General features: G+C 42.4%; 1 protein-coding gene across 2 annotated transcripts in view; it reads right to left on the bottom strand.

Annotated features, from left to right (window-relative positions):
- LOC144752976 (pentraxin fusion protein-like) overlaps positions 1 to 21,603 on the bottom strand; it is a 220,368-nt gene that overhangs the window by 121,279 nt on the left and 77,486 nt on the right. For both annotated transcript variants that reach the window (XM_078640788.1, XM_078640796.1), the window contains exons 6-7: positions 16,831 to 16,991; positions 14,952 to 14,993 (exon numbers count right to left, since the gene is read on the bottom strand). In XM_078640788.1, the coding sequence (XP_078496914.1) occupies positions 14,952 to 14,993; positions 16,831 to 16,991 (203 nt within the window). The remainder of the gene's footprint in view (positions 1 to 14,951; positions 14,994 to 16,830; positions 16,992 to 21,603) is intronic.

The raw sequence follows: 21,603 nt of genomic DNA, 5'->3' as shown, positions 1-21,603 counted from the left end.
ACTGAGCAATTCGAGAAGATGCGGTAGGATGGTCGTGTTCGACCACTCATAGTTTACCTATAATATGGTCGTTTGATTTAATTTCTTACTTTTTCATTCCTACACAGTTGGTAGTGTAATCTGCAGTAGCATTGTTGAAAGCTTGGCCCTGATGAATGCCAGTGAATTTACACAGTACGGCAGAAACATGTTGGCCTGAATATCTTTGTTTTCTACCAAGCAAACTGGACAGTGATTATTTTACACTGTCACTACACTATTTTTTAATCTGACGTCCAGGCAAGCACTATTAAAGGTTTTCGTTTGCCTTGACAGCCATTTTAGCCACTGCACTATTTGTATTATTTTTTTGCTCTGCACCTATCAGTACCACCTTGTATTAACATTTGCGGTATCCAGACCATGACTCAGTCATGCATTGCCAATATACACCTGGGCTTTTGCAGACTTACCATGGCCTGAGTGTCCTACATGATGAGGCTCCGCCATCTGGGTGGTCTGACAGGACTAAAACCAGCAATTGTTGATAATCAATGTGTTTGATCTATCCGGTTGTTGGGTGTTTGCGCTTATCCTAGCGAGCTTTCTGAGCACCTCGGCGTTATCCGACTGACAGGTACCTTTGTTTTTTAAGCAGGTTGTGGGTTTACAGGAGAATAGGGTGGAAAGTAGTTTAATTATTTTAAATGTATTCATTAATTTTATTTATTAATATTTGTTTTAGTGATATTTTATAGTGTTAAATGTGTGAATTAATTCATTATTAATTAATTATGGTAGTTATGTAATTAACTTTAGGTGTGTGTTGAGGTGTTTGTAGATATAAATGCTGGGCAGCAATATAATTTTAATTGATGAATTAATAATTGGTTGTTAATCAAATGTAATAATTAATTGTGAATTAATTATGGCAATTGTCGAATTAATTTTAAGGGGCTGATTACGATGGCGGGCGAATCGCCATCGTAACATGAATTACCCACCGCCATATTAGGATGGCAGTGGGTATTGTGGCGGACGGAAAGTCTGTCCGCCGCTTTACCGCTGGTCGGTAATCGTTACGATTGCCAGCCGGGCGGAGCTGGGGCACATATATGGTGGCGGTGCCGAGCAGGCACCGCCATCCATATTATGATGTTGTTTTTTAAAGGCCTTTCCATTGCGGCAATGCCGCCATGGAAAGGCTGGCGTGGACTTGCCTAGGGGGGCAATTGCGGGCTCCCGGGGGAGGGGTTGGGGCTGCACTTTGAGGGTACCTATGGTACCCCCTGCATGTCCAGGCACAAGGTGGTAGGCACCGCGCGGTGCCTGCCACGTTGTGCATGGCCATGCACAACATGGCATTTCACCTTTGCGGCATGTGCTGCAACCAGCAGCACCCACCACAATGTTGCATTGCTAGATGCGACTGCCGCAGTGGCGGTCGCGTCATAATTAGGGTGGTGGGACCGCCGCATGGCAGGCGGGTGGTCCCGTTACCACTAGGGTGGCGGCCTAATGAGCCCCTAGGTGTGTGTTGTGGTGTTTGTAGGTGTAAATGGTTGGAAGTCATTAATTTTTAATTTATGAATTAATAATTGGTTGTTAAGTAATTTTAATGAATTGTTAATTAATTATGGTAATTGTGTAATTAAGTTCAGGTGTGTGTGGTGTTTATAGGTGTAAATGTTGGGAAGTAATTTGTGTTTAAATAATATATCGTTTTTATTAATCGTAATTATTAGATACATATTTTGGGTATTGTTTTAAAAGAAACTTGATATTTATTTTTAAAAGAGGTAAAGGGTGGGTTTTAAATACATTTTAATAATCTAATTATTAGTTGTTAATAGTAATTGATTGTAATTTTAAGATAAGTTTTATATGTTTTACTATTTGATAGTTTAATTTAGTTTGTGTTGTGCAAATTATAGTGTTAGAGTGTGTGTTGTAGATTAATGTTTATAACAATTCTTATTAGTACATTTTTTTAATTATTTATTAATTATGTAAAATATGTAAATGAATGTAATTAAGAAATGTGAAGTTTTTTGTGATTGGTGTGGTGTTATCGGTTAGGAAATCAAATAAATACATTTATTTTGTCTTTAATTTTTTGTAAATAGTTTGTATTTTAAAATAAATATTTATTGGTAAATGTATTTATTATATATAGTACTTGTAAGTTTTTGTTATATGTAATTACTATTGTTATATGTGTTCTTTTTAAATGTTTTAAATATTTTATTTAATATTTTAAAATATTGATTATTAATGTTTATTATTTATTTTAATTTTTAATATATATTTATATATTCCCCCCCAAGTGTTTCAGTGTGAATAGTAATTTATTTTACTACGGTATCCAGCACTTTCCCTACTGTTGCACTCACTGGAGTGGGAAGAGTAATTGCTAACCCTCCGCTATCCAGTAGTTTCCCTACTGTTGCACACACTGGAGTGGGAATAGAAATGTTTACCCTTCTGATATGCAACACTTTCCCCACTGTTGCACACACTGGAGTGGGAATAGTAATTTTCACCCCTCCGCTATCCAGCACTTTTCCTGCTGTTGCATACACTGGAGTAGGAATAGTAATTTTTACCCATAATAATTTGTACCCCCCTCTATCCAACACTATCCCTACTGTTGCACTTACTGGAGTAGGAATATTATTTATAACCCCTCCGCTATTCAACACTTTCCCTCCTGTTGCGCACACTGGAGTGGGAATAGTAAATCTTACCCCTCCACTATACAGCATTTTCCCTACTGTTGCACTGACTGGAGTGGGAATAGTAATTTTTACCCCTCCGCTATCCAACACTTTATCTACTGTTGCATTCACTGAGGTTGAAAATGTAATTTTAAAGACTTTTAAATAGTTTAATATTTTAATTTATAATATCATTTTTAATTAGATTTTATGCTATTGGTGTATATATATGTATATATATATATATATATATATATATATATATATATATATATATATATATATATATATATATATATATATATTGATAAATACAATTATATAATACATTAAAATAAATAGTTTATTATTTGTATTAAAGTAAATATATATATTCCATTTTATATACGTATGTTTACATTTTTTTAATACATCTGTTATATTAAAATTTATATTCAATCTAAATAATTTTTTTAAGTTAAGGTTATGTTTTTATGTATCAAATATTATTAATAATAAACGCGTCTTAACCTCTTTATCTGTGTGCAATAAAATCCGACTTGGATTTGACCCCCCGTGAGTGCAGTCTCATTTCTTGTTACAATTATATATATATATATATATATATATATATATATATATATATATATATATATATATATATATATATATATATATATATATATATATATATATATATATATATATATATATAAAATAGCGGCGATGCCTCGTCGCGAGAATGCCCTGCCGTGCAGAAAGCGGACCTACAGTACTGACACAAAGGCACAGCAAGGGCTCTGGAGCTCTGATGTTGCAGAGTTCTGATGTGCCAGTGGAGTGGAGCTTGCATCAACGGTGAACCGACTTGGGATTTATTTCAAGTCACCAAAAAACTGTCAGCGCACCATTGTGACCGAGGAGAGAGACCATTGAGTCTCCCCCACGTCCCTGGCTTCGTAGATCACTACGATAGCAACTACACTGCCGTAATCGCGCGGCGTGAGTGAACTTTGGTCATTGTACCTGACGTCTACCATTAAGGAAGACTCCGTTGTGGGCCCCTGATTGAAGCTTACAAGCCATTTAATTACGGCACCAGAAATACGAAGGAAATTCAATCCCCTAACAACGCCTGAATTAATTCTAAAAGGATACGATAGGCGTCTGCAATCCAAACATGCATTATTTATTACAGTCCTGATGATGATCCCGTGCTATTAGGAGCCGGGGGATTGAAACGTCGACGAGTTAACAGTTCTACAGCTAACATATGTATATATTGCTCTGTAGATACTGTCTGTTGAAACTTGTTGAAATTATGTAATAATGTACAAGCGACAATTGACTCCAATGTTCTTTGCCTGTTAAAACTTTCTCTTTATTTCTTTCTATCTTTCTTATTGCTGGTTTTCTCATTTTGGGTTAGGTACAGGATTGTGCCCTATTCAAATGTATATTTGTGACCCCTCCTAGGTCAATTGATATTTCATTGATTATTAAAATTTCTTCACCCGGCTGGGTGAAGAAAACTGATTATAGCACTGATTTCGGTCTACATTGATCTTGTGTTTATTGCTGAACTATCCTTAGGACCTCTGTTTACTGAATAAGTGCACCATTGTGGGCAATGAAGGGACTACTTGGAACAAAAGGCAATGCGTCTATCACGTGCCCATTGGGGCGGGTCCTTACATCATTTTAATGGTTCCTCAAGTGGCTGCTGGGATATTTGGGACTGAGCCAGTGAGCAAGGGCAACGCTGCCCGAAACATGTTTGGCGACTTACCGGGATGTGAGCACGCTTTACCTGACAACCTGCCATAAAGAAGGTGTACTGCTCCAGCGTGTGTGGTGTTCTCAATAAGGGCAACCTTGTGTTTTTGGAATGGAATAGCGGCGATGCCTCATCGCGAGAATGCCCTGCCGCGCAGCAAGCGGACCTACAGTGCTGACACAAAGGCACAGCAAGGGCTCTGGAGCTCCGATGTTGCAGGGTTCTGATGTGCCAGTGGAGTGGAGCTTGCATCAACGGTGAACCCACTTGGGATTTATTTCAAGTCACCAAAAAACTGTCAGCGCACCATTGTGGGCAATGAAGGGACTACTTGGACCAAAAGGCAATGCGTCTATCACGTGCCCATTGGGGCGGGTCCTTACAACATTTTAATGGTTCCTCAAGTGGCTGCTGGGATATTTGGGACTGAGCCAGTGAGCAAGGGCAACGCTGCCCGAAACATGTTTGTCGACTTACCGGGATGTGAGCACGCTTTACCTGACAACCTGCAATAAAGAAGGTGTACTGCTCCAGCGTGTGTGGCGTTCTCAATAAGGGCAACCTTGTGTTTTTGGAATGGAATAGCGGCGATGCCTCGTCACGAGAATGCCCTCCCGCGCAGCAAGCGGACCTACAGTGCTGACACAAAGGCACAGCAAGGGCTCTGGAGCTCCGATGTTGCAGGGTTCTGATGTGCCAGTGGAGTGGAGCTTGCATCAACGGTGAACCCACTTGGGATTTATTTCAAGTCACCAAAAAACTGTCAGCGCACCATTGTGGGCAATGAAGGGACTACTTGGACCAAAAGGCAATGCGTCTATCACGTGCCCATTGGGGCGTGTCCTTACAACATTTTAATGGTTCCTCAAGTGGCTGCTGGGATATTTGGGACTGAGCCAGTGAGCAAGGGCAACGCTGCCCAAAACATGTTTGGCGACTTACCGGGATGTGAGCACGCTTTACCTGACAACCTGCAATAAAGAAGGTGTACTGCTCCAGCGTGTGTGGCGTTCTCAATAAGGGCAACCTTGTGTTTTTGGAATATATATATATATATACATATATATATATATATATATATATATATATATATATATATTACCTACTGGCGGTCGCCAGTAGGTATATATAGTTAGGATTTTTTTCCTATGGGATTTTTGAAAATTCTATGTTGAATAACTTTGGCGTTTGAGGACGGAATTGGCTGAAATTTTCTGGAAAATGGAACATTTTGTTTCTGAGCAGCCCCTGAAAATTTGGGGGGGTTTCGTCAAGCGGGGGCCGAGAAAAAAGGGGGGTCCCAAAACGTGTTTTTAACATTGAGTTTTCCATAGGGCGGTTGGACTCACTTTTAGCTCGAACGGCTGAATGGATTTCCACGAATATATATATATATATATATATATATATATATATATATATATATATATATATATATATATATAAAAACTGATATTTTGTGCAACTATATTTTTTACATCACAATTTTTTTCCAATGTTTTTGTATTTACAATAATAAATATAGGATTTTGATATTTTTGACATTGATATTAAAAACTCGATATTTGTGTATGGGGATATTTTGGGGGTGGATATTCTGTCAGTAAACCATCTGATCTCATTTGGACTGCTCCACTCTTTAGAAATGGAGAGAAATGGACTAGGGTGGATAAATGGCTGCGAGCTCCTTCCAGTGGAAATAACCTGTGGCTGTTTCTCATATACCAAAGACCCTGAACTCACTGAAGGTACTGGCGAATCTGAGGAATTATAGATACAAGAGTATCATAATCTTTGGAAGCAGGAACCCAATGAGATAGCAAATAATAAATCAGGTTGTTGTAACTGGCACTGTTGACCAAAGGGAAAACCTAGTCAGGCAGAAGGTACCGCTCCCGTCAAGGGTACATGATTACACCCACTGTACAACCCGTGATCACCCCTGGGTAGCTTGGCACTAAGCAGTCAGGCATCCTTCAAAGCAATGTATAAAGCAAGAGGACAGTGCGCATACGCAATAAAGGTTCCACACAATACAAAGAGAGACTTCACACTTGACCCCGAGACATGCCAATTATATTCAGCACACACGTTAAACCATGCAATATGAAGATCATGGAACCCTGGGCATGAATCACACGTGGCAATGTTACTAGCAGTACTAGACACAGTTCATGTTGGTCAGATGGTCTAATCCCTATGACGGTTCAAATGCTGTCAAGTTTGACAGTGTAACCAATTGCACTCCTTTGGGTAGATAAATCCCTCCAATATTATACCGATTTTAAGTGCAAAGTGTTCTTAAAGTATATCAAAAAGTAGACTGTTCGGTATTCATATTTATTCGTTTATTCAATGTAATTCTCAAGGTAAGCTGTTACATCACAGCAGTATGAGAGTTCAACAATGTTCCAATGAAACGTGTCATCCATTAATTCATTCCAATACCCAATGCATTTCGTGCTGTCTGCACTTCATCAGGGGAAATACATTTCTAAAGGGTAAAAATCAAATGAAGTATGATCAATGATAAGGAAGCAGGTCACAGTTTGTGCATAATGCATGAACGGTATGTAAAAAGGGTGTAGTCTTAATCAATCTCTCCACATGCTTCTCCATGCAAAAGACCCTGGAGGGGTGTAAAAAGAAAGTAAAAATGTGCAGCCCAAGTGAGATTAAAAGGTTGATTTTAGTGAAGATGAATATATGAGTTTTTAAACTCGTTCCGTGAAAATTAACCTGAATATTACCGCGTAGCTCGTGTTAAAGATCTCTACCACCAAAGTCGTGTGCATTAGTCGCGAGTTCCGTTTACGTGATCACCTTGTTACAAAATGTGGTTACAATCATGTTATAATTGCGAGGGTGTCCCCGCAGGATTAATCTGCGTCTCTGAAGTTAGTACGCTGTGGTGTACTCCCCGGGTAAACGGCTTAGTGGGGCACGACGTTAATCTCCGTAAATCATGTCCGACATCGGGTTAGAAATTGCGAGCGCATGCGCATTAGTGTGGTTAAAGAAAGTCCCATCGTAACCCGGAAGTGTGCCGGGAGATCTACCTAACATCAGAAGTAAATTCATTTAAACGAGTTAAACGGCGCCTAAGTCTACACAATTAAGTATCAAATAGAAGAGCGTGATGCTATAAAAAAGTAACTGCATTAAAACTCACTGCAAGAGCGACGAGGGTGTGTTTAAGTTGGCGGCCATATTGGTACAGTCTATATCAGGTGAAAAATAACACACTTAAATAAAAAACAGAACGCAAAGTACATTATTTAAAGGGTAGTATACAAGAAATTCAAAGTTCACTGGGTGTAATCGTGTGTTAAGTGTAAACAGGCAAAATGGTTAAATGATAGTCAATGTATCAACATATTCATGAAAAAGTAATGTCAAGAATGATAAGTTTGAGAGACCTGTTATAAAAAATAGTACATTATAGAAAGCAACTGTATTCAAGTCGTTCATTTAACCCCGTTGGGTTGCAGGAATTTAATTTTTTGATCCAAAACATCTCCCGTTGGAGTAGTCTTTTTTTGTTGTCACAGCCTTGCTTCACAGGGACACATTCCAAAACCATAAAACGGATCTGGCTAATGTTATGGCTGTTGGAAATGTAATGTGCTGCCACAGGGGCTTTGATGGTTCTGTTTCTTATTGTGCTCTTGTGCTCAGTCATTCGAATTTTTATTTTCCTCTCTGTCTTTCCCACATAGGGGAGACCACAGGGGCATTTTAACAGGTAAACCACATTTTTGGAATCACATGTAGCATTGGTGAAAAGGTTGATGAGTTTCCCTGTGGTTGGATGGTTAAGGCTGTTGCCACGGATGATATTATTGCAGTGCCCACAATTTGCGCATGGGATTGTTCCTGTGTATTTTTCTTTATCCTTATGTGCATTCTTTTCAGTCATGTCCTTTATGTTAGTTGATCTTTGATAAGCGAACAAAGGTTTGCTGAAAAGTCCTTTGAAATCTGGTTCTTTTTCCACCATTTCCCAATTCTTTACCACAATTTTCTTTATCTGGTGACTTAGGCTTGAAAACTTGGATACAAACACTGGTCTATTTTGATTCATATCCTTGGTATGTGTTTTGAGTAATTCTTCCCTTGGAATTGCTTGTGTTCTGGCTCTGGCTTCTTCTAGAATGTTGTCTGGATATTTACGTTCATGGAATTTCATCATCATTCGATTTGCATTTATTTCATAGGTCTCATCACTTGACGATATTCTTTTCATTCTTAACAACTGTGAATACGGTAAATGTCGTTTCAAAGACATTGAATGACAGCTGTCAAACATTAACATGTTGTTTCTGTCGGTATTTTTCGTCTGTACATCTGTTTGGAAACAATTGTCGTGCAGGGAGACTAGCACATCCAAATATGGGATAGATCCAGTGCTGATTGAATGGGTAATCTGAATGTGGTCATCAATGTCATTGATGTTCTTGATGAACTCTTCTATTTCAGTTGAAGGACCTTTCCAGATGAGGAAAATATCATCTATAAATCTCCAAAATTTATAGATTTTGTTGTGCCATCTAGGATTTTCAAGAATGTTCTCCTGTTCTAACCTGTGCATGAAGAGATTTGCGTAGCTAGGGGCCGCACAATTCCCCATGGAGGTTCCAGCCAGCTGTTGAAAATATTGTTCATTCCAGGAAAAATAACTGTGGTACAGCGTGAAATGTAGTAATTCCAGCAAAAAAACTTTTAAATCTTGATTGATGTCATGGTTTATTAAAAATGACTCTATGGCTTCGATTCCTCTATTGTGGGGGATGGACGTGTATAACGAGCATACGTTGATGGTACATAAAGTTAATTCCATAGTTTCATCCAATTCTGTCTCTTTGAGTTTATTGAGAAAATCAGTTGTGTCACGAAGATATGTTGACATTTTCTGAACTAGTGGCTGCAAATGACGGTCTAAATATTTTCCTATGGGTTCATGAATTGAGCCCTTTGTTGATACAATTGGTCTGAAGGGTGGTTTCATCAGGTCCTTGTGTATCTTCGGTACCATGTGGATACTTGGACATTTTGGGTGGTCTTGGATTAGAAATCTTTTCTCTTTTTCAGTGATAGTTCCCATCTCTATCGCTTGTTCGATAATGGCTTTTAGGGTCTCTTTAAATACGTTGGTAGGATCGTTGGGTAGTGTCATGTACAATTTATCGTCGAACACATGATTGTTAACGCTCTCAAGGTAATAATCCATGTCCATTACGACGAGAGCACCTCCTTTATCGGCTTTGCAGCATTTAATTTTTTCGTTCTCAGTGATCTGCTTGATGGCTCGGGTTTCGTGGACAGAAAGATTACACCGCTTGGTGGACGATTTATTGAACAACTCCTTTATTTCATTGGTTGTAATTGTTTCATATGAGTCTAGGATTTTGTGACTCACCGGAGCAAGGAATGTGCTTTTGCTTTTTAATCCTAACAATGTGTCTTCAGTCTGTGTTGAGGTCATGGGTTCAATCACAACGTTTGTAAAGAAATGCCTCAGGCGTAGGGTCCTCATAAACTTGAAAAAGCTCACCTCTGTCTCCAGTTCGTTAGGTCTATAAGTGGGTACAAATGAAAGACCCTGTTGTAAAACGGAGTTTTGGTTTTTAGATAATCTCTCTTTCGAAATATTAATCACTAAGTTGTTTTGCTGCGTGTCGATTGGGCTATTGAAGAGCTTGGCTCTCTTTGTGTTCTTGCTCCTCCGGGTTCGACGTGTTGGCTTTGGCCTCTCCCTAAAAAAGGCCTGTCTGATGTTGTAGGTACGGTGTCGGCCCTGTTGTTTGTTTGTTTTCCTCGTCTATCAGTTCTTTGTGTCTCTTTTTGCATAGAGTCAAAAGATGATGAACTACCTTCATCTGAAGATGGATTTTGAAATGGTCTTTGCTGTCTTCGCTGGGCATAAACCTCAGCCCAATTATATACCTCCCCAAGCTTGTAATCGATGGTATCGCACTTATATTTGCGAATCTTTCTGTCGTTTATTTCTCTCGTATATTTGTCAAGTTGTACGTTAATGTCTGTTAAGGCTTGGTCAAGATCTTCTTTTGAAAGATTGTTTTCCAAATTCACTTGAATTCTTTTAATGTCTAATCCCCATGACAGCACCGTTCTGTGGTGCGACATGTTGACCACCTCAGTCCACCCTCACAATCCTAATAATGCTTTATCATACTACTATAGGGTGCACCCTGAGCTACATTGATATCAGTATTATGTATATACACAGAATTATAACACTTTTAGCAGCTCTGCGGGACAAGGCCACACAGATAATCCCAATGTTGAGATGTAAAGTGCTTTTGGCATGAGAACCATGTATAAACCAATGCCACCGACCAGTATCCTGAAACACAAGTGGCTCACAGACAGTCACTCACACTCACTTTGCACCGTTACGCAATGCAACACTTTCACTCACATATGCACCCGACATAATACCAAGCAAGCCAATAGAGAGCACTCCACAGAGCCCATGGCTCCAAGCCTCTTGCCACCCTCTGATTCACCCTTACTGTCCCAGACACCCCAGATGGAAGTTCACTAGCTCCTCCTTCTGAACACAAGGCCACTCATGGCTGAGGTCAAACCTCATCTGGGTCCCCGGAAAGCAGGCGGGGATTTAGAGTAAGCATAAACAAGGGTTAGATGTATACAGTAGGGCGGTCTTAGTGCTACTCAGGGAGTTTACCACAAAGTTGCGAAACAGAAATGATTTGAGAGCAACAATTCATTACAAACAGGAGTTCACCAGGGCTTTCTGGTGCCAGTCCAGTTATGTGAAGCACAGTGGGGTCACACAGTCTCTTGACCTGCTCCCAAAACTTTTAAGAAGAATCTCTCCGTCCTAGTCCATCCAACACACTCCTACCTGGCGACACAAAGTCTTTGGAAGGGCCACATAGGGAAAAGAGCCCTGAGTTGTAAGGCTCCATATGAGAACCAGCAACCTGCCACTTGTCGTGGCAGGCTGATGGCCTGGGTCCCCAGAACACTTGTAGTGTCCATTTGGTCATCTGGCTGCCAGTGGGCGACCAGACTCATGCTAGGCACTTTCATAGTGCCACAGCACGCACATGACCATCCTGGTTAGCCAGTGTCAGGGGTCTAGAAACATTACTGGGGCAAGGGCTTGAGACCATCGGCAGCAGAGGCCGGTCTCGGTCCCAGCCCAACCTTGGTGCTAGTGTACCCACCGCTTGTCATGACAGGCAGTCGATCCGTTTCACCCCCTCAGCTAAGTGCCATTTCCTACAGGACATCGGAAGGGTTGTGCCCTTCCACACTGCACCCACAGCTTCTTTCTTTGATATTGCAAGAAAGGCACCCTTAGATAATTCAGTTCCTTGTATATATCTCCTCTTGAGCCTCCTGATTGGTCAATTCTTGGTCCTGATGACCCCCTACCCAGGTTGCTTCCGGCTGTTTAAGGCAGCTGGCAAAACATTAACTACTGTTTCAGGAGTAACACTGCAGGAAGCCCTTCAGGAGCAGCTGCTAAATCCTCCCCCTCTCAGGACTTGAGAAAGCAGTTACATTCAAATCCACGTTTGTGTTTCAAAGCATGATTTTGTACTCCATTAGAAGTACTATAGTGAGTCTCTTGCAAAAACTGCTCTGCTGCCTGTCAAAAACTGACCAATGTTTCCAGTATTAATCAGTTTTTATAGTCCAGAGGCGGCTTTTCCGCTAAGGCGGATGAGCTTCGCCCAACTGCTTTTGAGCAGTGAAAAATGAAAAATACAATGATGATAACAGAGGTTATTATCATTTTATTTTTCCTCCCTTCCTTTCTGCAGCTGAGCCGAAGGTGAGCTATCCATTCCGGCATGTCGACACAGCCCCAGGAAGAAGGAGGAGGAGTGGTGGCACTGCTTCAAGTGCGCATGACAGTTTGGCCTTCTGTCTAAGGCCGGCCAAACCATCATGCGCACTTCGATCTCTCCACCTGAGTGAGCTGTGCTTTACAAGCTTCAGAGTACCTTAGTGAGTGCCTAACAAGAGCTCTCACACCAATCATGGGGCTGCTCTCATGCTGGGTAATACCAGCTTGAGAGCAGTGTCTGGATTGGCATCTGGTACCCTGTGGCATGCCGGGACCCTAGAAGCAGAGGCTGGAGGAACACCAACGCTGCAGAATGCAGGTAAGCATTATTTTTTAATTTATTTCCCCCAGTCTGCTCCCACGCTGCCGTCCCCAGTGCTGCTCTCACCCAATCTGCCACACCACTTAAGTTCAGTAGCAGCCGCCACTGATAGTAACAGAGCTTCTACATCTCTGTATTATCTCCGGATCAAGCTGAATGAAGGTCCTGCTCTAAGAGAAAAGTAGCACTATAAGCAACAACACTTATTCCTCCTGATCAATTACTAAGAAACAGTCCAACCTTGAAGTTGAGTTGGGTAACATAGACAGTAGATATTGCTTCAGTTGGACCTCATTGGCATAAGAATTAAAATATACTTTCAAATAAAGGAGCGACAGTTAGAGCACAGCTGCTCAACAGAAACAAGAAACAAACAATTTGAGAAGTTGATTTTTGCCTACAAAGCATGCTGGGAAGCTATGGCATCCTCTAGACAGAGAAAGAAACAGGAAGTCCCTCAGGAAGGAGGGTGGCGCTTAGCTGGCTTCAATTAAGAATTAGCGATTTGAGTGTCGGAGATTTTTGAATTAGCTGAGCTAGGTAAACCCGGACATTAGGGTGAGGAGGACTGTGACAAGGAAGATGGACAAGGCTACTCAGTAATTGTGGCTGTCGCCTTTCACACGCCTGTTGGGAAAGCGAACGTGTTTCATGGAGGCTTTTAACTCTGATACATTTATGCTACTGTGCAATAGTAGATGTTCTGAGCTATGAGTGTCCCATCCAAGGACTCTCACCTGTGCTATTGGCCAAAACACTCATGTTGAGGTCGGTGGATAGATCTACTGCCTTCAGTTCTGAGCTTGTGCTTGCCCTATAATGCAATCCCTACTTTGGCCATACCCCAGAAGGTGGAATCTTGAATGGCAGGCATTAGAGCTGAATGAGGTATGGATGACTTGTGCAATTGAGTTTGAATGGAGCCTCTGTTATGTCTTACTTTCTCCAGAGTACGTCTCAATTGACGCGTAGATAGCATTCCAAGTAGAGTACCCTAGTTGGATCTTCTGAGCTGTAAGATCATTTGCTGACAGCTGGCTGGCAGCTCCCTCCCTGTTCCCTGTTGGATTCGTATGCATTTTAAAATGAAGCTCATTTTCTCACCGATTACGGAGGCTCCCATTATTTTAGCCTCATATATTGTTCTCAGACGAGAAAGAAGACACACTATCTACAGAAAGAATTCATTTGTTTGATAAGTCCTGTCATTTGATTAGTTAATGGATTTATGGATTCACTCTTCAAGCCATCTATTTTGGAGCGTTTAAGACATGGGTGCACGGTTACTGATGGATTCTCAGTTTGAATAGTGAATATTATCATGCCTTGGTTGATATAATACAAAAGGAACAAATGATGGACGGAATGTTGAACAATGGAAACATTCACCCCCAGTCACAAAGATCAGGGTTCAATCCATCAATCTTTAGCTTACTTCGCCATCACCGTTTGGACCCAGCCATATGCAAACCAGTCTTGACCATGTCCCTCATGGGAACAATCCATCCCGAAGTGCCAAGCCAGGTCCTCCCTGGACCCTTGCTAGAAGTGCATGCTCGATTTAACGTTCTTTGAATTCATGTTTTGGTGGCTGCCGTAACAGGCCTGCTTCACGGCTGTGTCTGCTTACTTGTACGCTTGCTTTCCAGATTCACATTTACGTTTTCTAGGTCACATGAGCTACCAGTATCTCATAATGGAAATATGTAATTCCTTTAATAAACCGTAGTCTTCCAAAGTTCCATTATGTGTTGGCGTGTTTGATTTATGGAAATTTTGAGTACATAATTTATCCTTTTTTCATTTTTACATAAACATCTGAATCTTATGTTCAATTCACCGCAGATCCTGTTCAGTTAATGGTTTGCGATGTTTAGTTATTTAGGGCCGTATGTACAAACATATTTTCCCATAGACACAGAATGGGTAAAACCCTTTGATACATCTGGCACTCAGTGATTCAGATATTAAATGTATCATACGTTTGCTACGTGTGTAAAATGTGCATTTTTTGTGTTTGTTTACCTTATAGGGTTTTAATTGTTAATGTTGTTTCTATTTTTAAAATTCGTTGTGTAGCTGAATGGTGAGATTTGTGAAAAGGCAAAAAGGAGAGTCGACAGAGAAGATCCTATGAATTGTACATGCAGACATCGTTCACCTGTTACTGATGCAGACAACTATGTACAGACAGAAATATTCACACATCGGATGTGTGCATTGCATGGTTTGTTTTGTATCTTCACTTTGGATACATGTGTTTGCAAGCCTGATGCATTCTTTGAGTTATAAAGATGTGTGCCTTCTCTCCTGCTGCCCTTTAGGACTTACTTGTTTCTTTCTCCCCGCTCTCCTCCACAGGCTCGTCAATATCTGTTGGAAAAGACAAAGGAGGAATCTCTGTTAGGTGACAATTTGATAATCAAGGACTCCTCGCTTCATCTAAGAGACTGTCCTCCAGACCACAGTTTGACCTACCTCTCAATTCCGACAGTAAGTCATGCAAAGCCATAACATCCTGATAGGAGTGGCTGCCAGTGCCCTGTTCTGAAAGCTAGTATGGGCACTTGTTGGGCCACTGTGGGGGCAAGCTTAAACTCTGATGAATGCAGCGCCCATATGAGCCACTTTAGTGTATGACATTCCGTGCAACTAGGGAGATCTTGGCTCTGGCTGTCATTCACAAAATAAACAGACCATGAAGCCTTGCATCGGACTGACAACCTGCTTGGTCCCCCGCAGACAGCCCCTCAGATAGCTGGGGCCAGTTTGGCCCCAGCTATCACTCCAGTTTCCCTTCACTATCAGTGGAACAGATGTGCAAGGTCTGCATTCCCATTCCTGTAGGCCCCCTCTTAAAGTAGGCAGTGGTGGTTAGCTTAAAAAAATGGTGAGGCTTGAAGCCACGCAACTCACCATTAATTCAGGAGCTCCATGGGTGCAGCACTTCTGTTTGCTGTCAAGGAGCAGGAAAAGTAAAGACTTCCTTCCTGCTCGTGGAACGCAACTCCAACCAATGCTAGAGCTGCTCTCATGCTGTGGAAGCAGTTCCAGGATTGGTGGGAGCAGGCTCACCCAGCGCTCATTTTGAGGCTGGAGGCCTGTGCCAGCAATCCCCTTGATTTCTGGGTCTACTGTGCACGTTAGGTTGGCTGTCACAAGACGGCTGGCCAATCCGTCATATGCACTTTAGATCAATGCTGTAATCCTGCATTTGCAGAATTCGCCCTGCCCCCGCCCTCGTGCTGTACACAGCACGAGATGGTGCGGTGGCAACTAAATAAAATGGCATTGACAGGCCATTTTATATATTTTTGCTTGCCTGTTGTACTCACAGCAGGCGGGGTGACGATCCTCTGCTTTCAAGGAGGAGCCACCCCTGAACCTAGGTACAGTTGGTGTGGGGCAGATCCTTCACACTGATGGATTCTCACTCTGAAATTCTCATCCATTGCTCTATCAGCTGGAGCCAGACCACCCAAATGAAGAGGGCGCTCAAAGCATTGGCGCCGTTCTTCGTTTAAGCTCCAGTGGCAAGAACCTTGGGTGGACCCCTGCACAAACTATCAAAACTACCCCTGCTGCCTCTCCTCCTATACTTAGCCATCTTATATAGCCTGAGAGCAATGTGGGCACTATACAGGTCCCACAAATATAAAAATGCTCTGGTTCCAAATGAAAAATCCACAATAACTTTCTCAGTGAGGATTTATCGTAGAATTCACTTAGTGTTTGTTCTCACGAACGAAGAGTAGACCCAAGGGATGTTGTGTGGGTGCAGTCTGCTCCTGCATATGCCTTCTATTCCTAATTTGCTGCTATTCCTAATATGGGTTTCTGTTTCATTAGCACCGGGCGTGCTCTGGTTTCCTGAAGAAACTGATGAGGTGTTTCCTGGTGGCCTAATTGAACCCCCGTTGTCCCTGATGCAGTGGTTTCCAGTACCCTCTGGGTGTCCTGGTACAATGGTTCCTTGGACCCCTTTAGTACCTCAGTGCAGTGGGTCCTGGTGCCCAGTAGTGTTGCAGTGCAGACGTTCCTGGTGCCATTTCTTTCCCTTACTTTCTCTCATACATCCCTTCCTGGTGCCACATCTACTTTTAGAGCCCATGATGCATCTGTTCCTGGTGCCCCTATACGTCCAAGTACAGTTATTAATGATGCCTCCACTCCCCCTCCCCCTCCCCAGGTGATGATCCCCGGCACTCACCAGTAGCATTGTCCGGGGCTGGAACTCCATGGACTCGCACTTCGCAGAGGGTGAGATAGCCCACATGGTCTGGGATGGTGACGGTCACATAGCGCCCCTTCATCCCAGTGCAATTCAGATTCACAGTCTCCCCCAGGCCCAAGGAGGGGATTTTAGCACACCTGAGGGACAAGAGAGAAGTCAGCTGGTGATAGGTGTGAAAGGCAGCATCCTTGTCCCTTGAGGGAAGCTCTGAGAGAGGCCCCCAGAGACAGGAGTCTATTGTGGAAGACCAAGAGGTTGGAGTCCTAATTTAGGGTTCCCATTCTCCTGATCTGTGATGAAGTCTCATACTTGGGTAGGTCAGGAGGTGGATTCTTGAACTCTGTAAAAGCATCTTGTGATGCAGCATGATGTACATTTCTACCCAGTGACGCTATTTTTTTCCGATTTTGGATAAGGGGGGTGGTAATGGACAGAGTTTCTGAATGATGCAGAATACTCTTATCAAGTCAAGAGATCATGGTTTTAATCCATCACCGTTTTTTAGCTCACTGCACCATCCCAGCTCAGAACCTGGCTATATGCAAATTAGTCTGTTCCTGCCCCAGTGCATGATGGGAACAGGGCAAACCAAACTACCAAGCCAATTCTTATACTGGGAAGGAAACAAGCTTCCGGGGACCGGTTTTTGGCATCACAGCCTTCTTCGGCCCGGCTTGCTTGAATCCTGATGGTGCAATGAGCAAGGGACTCACGTCTGAGTATACCCTCCCACACATAGTGTGGATAAAACCGATTTTGGAAAAGGGTGGTGGTGATGGACAGAGTTTCTGAATGATGCAGAATACTCTTACCAAGTCAAGAGATCATGGTTTTAATCCATCACCGTTTTTTAGCTCACGGCACCATCCCAGCTCAGAACCTGGCTATATGCAAATTAGTCTGTTCCTGTCCCAGTGCATGATGGGAACAGGGCAAACCAAACTACTAAGCCAATTCTTATACTGGGAAGGAAACAAGCTTCCGGGGACCGGTTTCTGGCATCACAGCCTTCTTCGGCCCGGCTTGCTTGAATCCTGATGGTGCAATGAGCTAATTTGCATATAGCCCGGTTCTGAGCTGGGATGGTGCAGTGAGCTAAAAAACAGGTGATGGATTAAAACCATGATCTCTTGACTTGGTAAGAGTATTCTGCATCATTCAGAAACTCTGTCCATCACCACCCCCTTTTCCAAAATTGATTTTATCCACACTATGTGTGGGAGGGTATACTCAGACGTGAGTCCCTTGCTCATTGCACCATCAGGATTCAAGCAAGCCGGGCCGACGAAGGCTGTGATGCCAGAAACCGGTCCCCGGAAGCTTGTTTCCTTCCCAGTATAAGAATTGGCTTGGTAGTTTGGTTTGCCCTGTTCCCATCATGCACTGGGACAGGAACAGACTAATTTGCATATAGCCAGGTTCTGAGCTGGGATGGTGCAGTGAGCTAAAAAACAGGTGATGGATTAAAACCATGATCTCTTGACTTGGTAAGAGTATTCTGCATCATTCAGAAACTCTGTCCATCATCACCCCCTTTTCCAAAAAAGCTATTTTTTTTTCTCCAGAAGATTTATGTTGTGTTATGCTAGGGGATGAGTTCCTACTCTGGGTACAGTGTGCAGATCTGTGCCTGAAGCCTCTCATGGTACTCTAAAATAGAGTGACCAGATTTTGAGAACCAAAAACCGAGACACGCTAGAAATAAAAATAGAACTATAGCCTTTAGTCTTACTTTTATATTTGTCCTGTCCCGCTGTTTGCGTAGCCTTGTAAATATGTGCATATATCCAGCGGGATATGTTGGATTACCAACATGGCCAGATCTTCACCTTTGCCAGGAAATACGACAAGATCAAAGTTACAAGCAATAATGCAATGGCTCAGCCAGTGGTTGGCCGTACCAGCACAGAAGAACCTGTACCGTCCTCAGATGCGAGTTCCAATGCTGGCAGCGAATCTGACAACGAGCAAGTAAGGTCCAGCCGTTTGTGGTTTCGCAAATTTACATTAGCCCAGGAATTGGATGCAGTTCGGCAAGACAGAAAGCAGAGCCTACGTTCAGGTGTCTGGAATGCCAGCGCAAACAAAACAACAACCGCAAGCGCAGGGCAAGGCGCCACTGCTGCAAGCAACGAAAACAGCGGCAGCAATCAAGTTCAAAAGAAAAAGAAACACTGGAAGCGCCGATAGAAGGTGAGAACTCAGATTCCAAAACAGTGATTAACTTGACAGACACCCGACTAACCAAGAAAAAACTCGACATACTTGCTTTAAGTCTGTCTTACAGCCCTCCCAATAATTTTGACTATGCGACCACTCGAGTAGACTTTTACAAATATGCTAGAAAGTTAAAATTGCGTAAGCACTATGTGTCTAAACAACAGACAAAAAACATTTCATCAACATCCTCTGATCTGACACTGGCCTCCACTTCTCCACCACCTACGAGCTCTGATTTATCACAACTAGTTGCCCAGATTGAGTCAGAGTCAACAGTACAGGCAGTCTGCATGGACACTGGGATCAACAGAGTAACGATTGCGACACCCTTTAAACCAAAATCCACTTTCTGCCCCCTCATGTTGAAAGATAATATCGATCTATTCCAGGATAAAATCACCTTGGAACTAAAAAAACTTTTTTCGAAACAAACAAAAGAAGATAGCAAGAAACACTATCGAGATGCAGCATACCACCAACTGATTAAAAAACTTCAGAGCAATACCAACATTATTATCTGCCAATCGGATAAGGGCGGCAACGTCGTGCTGTGGCCCAGGAAACTCTACATGGAAGAAGCTCTGGGCCAACTACAAGATAGAGACTGCTACAAGAGAGTCATCATGGTCGAAGTAAAACAGGCATGGAATATGATTTATGGTAAACTTATGTCGTGGCGCGGCCTTGGTCTCCTGTCTATGGAAGAATACAAGTTCCTTAGAACGTTGAACTCTGTCATGCCGGTGGCATACTTCATCCCCAAGGTACATAAGAACAGCAGCAAGCCACCAGGGCGGCCCATTATATCGGCACGCAATGGCATTCTGGAGAACGTGAGTAGATATGTGGACTTCTTTCTCCAAGACTTTGTTAAACAACTGCCATCTTTCATATTGGACACTGGTGATCTCTTGCATAAATTGAGGGATGTTGTATGGAAACCAGGGTATATGCTGATTACATTGGATGTTTCCTCCTTGTATACTTCAATCCATCACAGGGATGGACTCAATGCAGTAGCAAATTTTTTGGGCAATAGACCATCGTGTCTAAATGACCATACCACGATGGTACTCGAAATGATTGAGCTTTGTCTAAGCAACAATTTCTTCTTGTTTTCCACGCAGGTCTTCCAACAAATGAGAGGGGTGGCTATGGGGGCCTGCTTTTCTCCCAGTTATGCCTGTCTCCATATGAGCTACTGGGAGGGGCAGGTCCTACCACCTCTCTTCACACAAATACTGGCTACCAAAGTCGTCAAGTGGCTCCGCTATATTGACGACTTGCTTATAATCTGGAATGGTAGTGAGGAGGAAGCTCTGGTATTTGTTAATGACCTCAACGATAACTCTCTCAATCTGGGCTTTACTAGCCACATGAGTTGTTCCTCCATTTGTTTTTTGGACGTGGAGATTTACGTTCACAACTTAGAATTGCGCACCAGAGTTTTTAGAAAGCCAACTGTGGGGAATGCTGTGCTCCATGCGTCCAGTCATCATCCGGCACCTCTAATACGCAGCATCCCATATGGTGAGATGCTGCGTATTAGAAGGATCTGTAGCTCAGACTTGGATTGCAGACTGGCCCAGAATGACTGTAAAGCCAGGTTTCTTAGGCGGGGTTACCGGTTGGAGGTCTTAGACAACGCCATGTGCCGAGCCAATGCCATGGGAGTTGTGTCCCCAACAACTCCGCCAGCACTCAAATCCTCCCTATTGCTGGATGAAACCAGGTTGATCCTGACCTATAGCAGACAACGCCAGGCTATTAGGAGAATAGTGCGAAACAATTGGTCGCTGATAGCGAGTGATCAAATTTTAGGAGAACAACTACGCACCCCTCCTAATATAACTTTCAGGAAGGCAAGATCCATGCGCGACAGTTTGGTCTGTAGCAGCCCTGAAATTAGAACCTCTGGTGATTGGCTAGCTGGCAGTAAGGGTTTCATCAGGTGCGCTACGTGTAATGCTTGTAAGAATGGTATCAGTAGAAGTGAATACTTGATCCCATTCAATGATCAACCGGTGCAAATCCAATCAAAGTTAACGTGCAAAACAGAGTACGCAGTGTATGTGCTGGAGTGTCCTTGTGGTCTCCGATACATAGGCAGCACAAAGCTGCCTGTACACAAAAGGATACTTCAGCACCTTAGAGCCATCAACAACGGCGACACTGCGTACCCTGTAGCAAGACATTTCGAGGAGGCTCACAACAAAAATTCAGAGGGGTTAAAATATTTTGTAATCGATACAGTTCCTCCTTTAAGGAGAGGGGGTGACCGTGAGGCACTTCTGCGCAAGCTAGAAACTAGACATATATTACTGTTCGATTGCAAGATCCCCAATGGCATGAATGCTAGTGAAGATATGTACACCTATTTATAAGTATTTTTCTGCTGCTGCTAACTGTATTTAAGTATATTTTCTGCATTCATGTCAAGCTGCTACTCTTTCTATCAATGAATTGATCTTTTTATCAATTTTTTCAAATTAGTTTATCATAAAATCAATTGTGACACTTTTTTAAAGT

Source organism: Lissotriton helveticus, chromosome 1_1, assembly GCF_964261635.1.
Source record: "Lissotriton helveticus chromosome 1_1, aLisHel1.1, whole genome shotgun sequence".
Taxonomy (NCBI): domain Eukaryota; kingdom Metazoa; phylum Chordata; class Amphibia; order Caudata; family Salamandridae; genus Lissotriton; species Lissotriton helveticus.
The sequence above is the reverse complement of the archived record's forward strand: the minus strand, read 5'-3'. Positions and strand labels throughout refer to the sequence as shown.